The following is a 6,000-nucleotide window of genomic DNA, read 5'->3' as shown; positions in this document are numbered from 1 at the left end:
GTGGCTGTTCCCAACTTCTGGGGAACTGAAGGGGACACAAAGGATTTAAGGGCTGGTCAGACAAGTGGGCTGAGGCAGAAATGGGATTAAGGGAAGAGAAACAGAAGAGACTTGCACAAAGCTTTCAAGAGAACTCAGCTTCTGAGGGGAGAGCTACATCTAGCAAAAAATTGGAGAAAAAGGAAGACATAGGGGAGTACTAAATGATTTCTCCATTTGTTTCTTACCTCAGCAAGGAATTTAAGGTTCTTTTGGATGTGAAGCCCAGAATTGTTCCAATTATTTAAAGACCAGAACCTTTTTTTAAGTATTCTGATGAGCTATGCAGAAGACAGTTGCTAGGTATGTTTTATAAAAAAGGATCTTACTGCTGTCAGTAAAGTACTTCTAAAGCTAACCTTATACATATGTATATAAAACACACAGGAGTGCCCATCATGGGACACTCACATGCATTTTTGTTTGAAGGTAATTCCTTGTGGCAAGGCAGGCCAGCCTGTCAGGAGCCACAGCTCCACACCACGCTGGGTCCCTCTGCCCTGGCAGCACAAACACGTGGCCCCAGCCTGGTCTGTGCTGTGACTGCAGTCGTGGGTGATTAGTAAATCCTTCCATCAGACACCAGGCAGGGCAGTACACACCAAGGAGACATTCACCAAGAAAGAAGGAAAGTGCACTTCCGGGTACTTTTTATGTATATTTTAGCCATTTTCCAATATTTGCTTTGCTTTCAACCTCTGCATGTCAAATGATAGCAAATTGCAAGTGTACTAGTTCCAGCTGAGCACAACTGGGGGTGAAATAGCTTTTCTTTGAAGCTGGAGCTAGAGTCCACTTGAAAAGCTGTAGGGAGAGACACAGACATTTGCAAATGAGTAACTGAATTTCTGACCAGGTGATTTTTCAGAGCATTGTGATTCATGGAACATATTTTCAGAGGAGCTGCATAATCCATTAGGAGAGCAGCCTGTGAAAGGGACCATGCCCATAGCTAAGATAACAATCACTAGGTAAACAGCTTATTAAAAGAATGTCATCATCTACTAAATCAGCAGAAAAGCAACATAGATCTTTATGAATATATTTTAACATAAAAAGAAATTATTATAGCATTTTTCCCACTGGTTTTTAGATGATCATGGATCTCATTACACATTTCAAGTAGATTTGAAAATACAGGGCAAGGATCCAGGGCCAAACCCTTTTGCATCTGAACCATGACTAGGAGAAGATGGGGAGGATCATTCACCCCACCTTGGCTCCACTGCGTGTTGTAACACTCTGGGAGCACTTCTCACGTCTTGTTGCCGGTCTCTCAGTTTTGATACTCCCTCAGCCTCTTACCTGGAGCATGTTTGGGAGTGCTGGTAGAGGAGTTGACAGCTCTCTGTGCACAAAGGCAATTTTCTTTTGACAAATCAAGGCTTCCCAAGTGCAGTGTGTGTCTGCTGGAACACAATACAGACACTGCCCCACAAATTTTGATATTGCACACGTGCAAAATGTGTGTGTGTTTGCCTGGCATGGGCAGGGACTGAGCCATAGGCAGTCCCAGCAGTGGTGAGTGAGGGTAGGTAGTCAGATGCCTGATGGTTTACATATGTGGGCAGTTCCTGTGACCACACATACAAAAACAGGGATGAGAAATCTGCAGGGACCCTTATGCAATCAGTTATATATGTACAATTTCAAAATAAAACGTTATCTGGGGATAAATATGTAGAGCTTCAATTAGCTTTTTATAGCACTTTTTTTTTTGCTTCACTCCCTGTGTGCCACACAACCAGCTACCTCTCCAAAATTTTTCTTCATATTTGGAAACCAGGTGAAACTGTTGCATATGCCTTTGCTTCATAACCCCTCATTCATTTAAACAGCTAGTAGCTTCCAGCATTGCTTTGCTTATGTTTTAGAGTTATGGATAATGTCAAATCAGCCTTGATGAAACACTCAGCTAACTACTGCTCAGACAGGAAGGGGCTGCAGTAAAGTATTATTTCAGTGAAACCCACAAGCTTGGAGAATGCATAACCTGTAATTATTTAATAATTTTTCTTGCATCAGGTTTTGTCATAGAAGAAATTAAGACTCTTAAGGACTTTACCAGCAAGCAATGTGAGATTATCCATGGACATAGCAGACCTGCAGTATTCTTATAGTCTCAGAAGGATTTTGGTTGAGATCTATAGCTCTCAATAAACGTGCTTTCTTCGTCTTCCTTCCTCAGCCAAGCTACATTTCCAAATATTGGTTTAGAAACTGTAGTAACCCCAAGGAGAACCCATGAACTACATAGGGACAACATAAAATTAAGAAGGTAGTGTCCCCATTTTAGGTATTTAATCCAGAAAAAAAAATTCTCCTGCTTGCTATACAGCACTAGACATTCCAACTTGGGCAGAAACTGAGACACACACACACACACACGAGAGTCCCCACTGACAGTCAGACCCTGTGAGCAGTAGGAAAGGTGATGCTTGGTGCATGCAGGGGAAGGTCACTTGCCAGTGCTGCATGAAAAATAAACCTGTTAATTGCCCACTATGGCTCAAGAAGGCTAGAGTACCACTACTAGCAAATTAAGCATTGTCCAAGAAGCACAGCTGAAAGGCAATTCTGTCCTTGAACACGTGTTGCTATTTCCTCTCCGTGGCACTCAGCTCTCACCCAGAGCCAATGCAGCATTTGTCTCTCCATACTCTTCAGTTTCTGCAGAGTCTGGAAGCGCTGAGAGTCACTGAACTTCTATTGGTCCACTAAATCCGGAGGAGGAGGGATAAGATCCCGTGGGTTCAGCCGGGCAACAAGGCAAACATCATAATTGTCGTGCATGAGGACGTTGGTGGCCACCACATTCCACTGGTTCTCCCATGTATCCAGCTCAAGGATCTCTTTGGTGATGACTTCGTGACGAGCTGAAAGACAGAAGCAACAACAGCAGGCATCAGGAGGCAAGTCAAACAGGGTTGAAGAGGTTTTTGCAGTTGCTATTATGACCCTTCTGAAAGGGGGCAATAAACAGGTAATTTCTGTGGTACTAATAACTACACTGTGTGAAGAGCACACGAGCTGTCAACGTACAGCAAATGAAATAGTGCAGATGGAGATCGGTGCAGTGCAGTCAGTCCTCACCCTCTGGGCTCCAGGTGCAGCTTCAGGGACAAAAACATCAGGTGCTCCATCCTGGCACAAGTATGCAGGTGGCATTTCAGCCTGCAGTCAATTGCCAAATGCTCACCTTTTTGAGGCAGAGCATTGCCTCTGGTTCACAAGTATGCCTACATGCAGTATATTGTCTTTACCCTGACTAAAATGCAGCTCTCAGGCTGCTGGAAGCACTCCAAGACTATGTTTTTCCTTGTGTGCAAAGTCTGGACATCCTGTGATTTAGGGAAAAATAAAAAACCTTCAAGGATTTAAATGTACTTTAGATGTTCTGAAGTGCTCAGGAATTTGTCATGAACAGTCAGGTTAGAAGAATGTCATTAAATCACAGCCAATCTCCAGACAAGAAGCTTTTTACAGAGACTAACAAAAAATGAAAGAATCCATGTAGCAGAGAACCATAGCTGTCAACCAGCAGTGCTATATTAAACTTCTTACAAGACCACAAGCCCTTTCTTTGCTAACAACAGTCCTGAACTCTGCAACAATTGTTACTCAAACCCAAGTTCTCTCCTAAAAATAAAAAGCCTCTTTCATTTCTGCTCACTTTTTCTTTTCATCTTAAAGTTGCTTTCTCCCAGCAAATAACCTTAGCTTAAACTTTTCTTATGTTGAGCTGAAGACATGCACATGCTTTGCTGTCAGATGAGTTTCTGGACAGATGCAAGAGAACAGGCACTCCACAGGTACCAGGATAAGAACTGTCATAGCAAAAAAACATTGAATACTCCATGCTGTTTTATTGAGTCATAAGAGACTGGTGACAGGATAAACTTTACAGGGTCCAGACTGAGGTCCCCATTCAGCTATCCCTTGTAGAAAGCTTTTTTCTAAAATTAAAGGACAACAACAAAAAAAACCTCCTACTACCACCAACACTGTCTCACATCTATCAACTGCACCTCTTTGTCCAGGCACTGCCTGTATGTGGAATTGGTAGCAAAGGACTGGATAAGGTGGAAAAGAATGAAAAGCAGAACATCCTGAGGCCCATGTTACACATGTTGGAAACAGACCAAAATTTTTCCAGAGGACAACAACCCTGGGGATTTAGTGTCCCCAAAACAGTGCTGTCATGGTTTAGGTTCCATGCAAAATTGATGTTGGTGTTATGATGGTGTTGTGTGGTGGGATTTAAAATACCTCTAAGGCTCCTCTGTGCGGAGGAGCTTCAGGTTGTGAGGAGGTCAGATGGAAATTAGACTTCTCCTCCTCCCAAGATTGGCTTCCTTATAGAGTGGATACAGGACAGCTCTGTTTTCTGCAGGTCCTGCACATGCACGAGATTTGTGGATGTTGCAGTTTTATGGACATTTCTGAACATTTTTGTCATGTTTATCTAAGAAAACCACTCACCAACCATTCACCACCTCTGCCCCCTCTGATAAAGGAGGGCAGCACAGTGTTTCTACCCCATCCTCCACAGCCTGTACTCATTTTCCCATCAGTTATGTCACTATTACTTATGATATAATTTTTGTTGGTCCAAACCCAAACCTCTGACACTTTCACAGATCTCTAGGAGCTTGCTTGAGTAAAATTTGGGTAAGATTTCATGATATAGCTACACCTGAGTAGTCTTTGTTCTCTTCCATTCTGTGAAACAAGTTATGATGGTTTGCTTATTGAACCTGGATATTAAAGGAGAATAATAATAATAATACATAGAAAGGGTGCAGCCATTCAAGATAGAAGACAGCAAACTGCTAAAAAAACCCAGTTACATGTGAAGAGAGAAGGCATGACTGACAAACAGCAAACAAATAACCAGCCAGTTACTAGTACCAGCAAAGAGCTCATTTCCACGTGACCATGCCAGAGCGAACAGGTTTTTCCTAAGAGACAAATACAGAGACATAAACAGACCTAACCTGTGACATGGGAGGCTCCAGTCACTGTATTTTTTTCATTAGATCATCTCTTTTACAGAATAAATTTTTATGCCTGGGTTTTCTTTGGCATGGATGATGACAAAAATGAGACAATCAGAGGAAAAATAATCAAACGTTGGAACCAAGACATTCTGTGAGTGATTGCAACACTTCAGAAAAAAAATCATAATTAAAACATCAAAGGCATATTCAGTAACCCTTCCTTACAAGCCTTGCTGTGTTTTTTCCTGACCCTGGTGACTCCCCACCTTTGGTGTCCCTTGTTTCCCTTTTCTGTGGGGTGTTGTAACTGGTTTTGTTCCACTCTACAAATTCTGCTTTCCAGCACATGGAGTGTTAGTTAACTCTTAACCCTTGGGAGATAAAAAGAGCATGTTTTTTAAATAAGGGAAGTAATCATTTCTCTAGTCTTATCTTGTTTAATATGAAAGGAAACAGCACCCTTTAGATGAGAAAGTTCATGTGAGGAAAAGCACTGCTCAAAATAGTCATACTTGAGAAAAAAAAATGCATCTTTTCTTTTAAAAGAGAAACTACTTAAAGCACCTCAGTTCTTAAGCCTTTTTTTGCCTTTTTTTTTTTGCCTTTTAATTTTTCTTGGTAAAACCCATAGAAAAGGTGATGCTTTTCAAAGACAATAGCACCCTTGATTCCAGGCTCTAATACTGGATTTCAGCTTTAAAGTTTTAAGCTGTAGGTGCAAATAATTCGTGATTCTGCTTCATTGATTCACTTTATTTAACTGTAGCTTATTTTTTTAAAGGTAATATGTTAGCAGTCAATTTTGCTTACAAGAGAATCATGGAACACCTACAAAAATAAATTGCCTGTATTACAGAACTTTAAAACTTACCTACTTAAAACGCCACCCCACACAACTCTCTGTCATCATAGCATTATTCTGCCTCACTTACCAGGTGACCACCTTATCTAATGAAAGGAC

The 6,000-nt window shown here is 41.4% G+C and overlaps 1 protein-coding gene across 1 annotated transcript in view; it reads right to left on the bottom strand.

Annotated features, from left to right (window-relative positions):
• Window positions 1–1,128: 1,128 nt before the first annotated feature.
• Window positions 1,129–6,000, bottom strand: part of KBTBD12 (kelch repeat and BTB domain containing 12) — a 33,600-nt gene continuing 28,728 nt past the window's right edge. The window contains exon 5 of the mRNA XM_050312631.1: window positions 1,129–2,915. Within this exon, the coding sequence (XP_050168588.1) occupies window positions 2,746–2,915 (170 nt within the window). The 3' untranslated portion in view covers window positions 1,129–2,745. The remainder of the gene's footprint in view (window positions 2,916–6,000) is intronic.

The sequence above is a fragment of the Myiozetetes cayanensis genome, unplaced genomic scaffold, assembly GCF_022539395.1.
Source record: "Myiozetetes cayanensis isolate MyiCay16 unplaced genomic scaffold, myiCay2020 scf18, whole genome shotgun sequence".
Classification (NCBI taxonomy): Eukaryota; Metazoa; Chordata; class Aves; order Passeriformes; family Tyrannidae; genus Myiozetetes; species Myiozetetes cayanensis.
The sequence above is the reverse complement of the archived record's forward strand: the minus strand, read 5'-3'. Positions and strand labels throughout refer to the sequence as shown.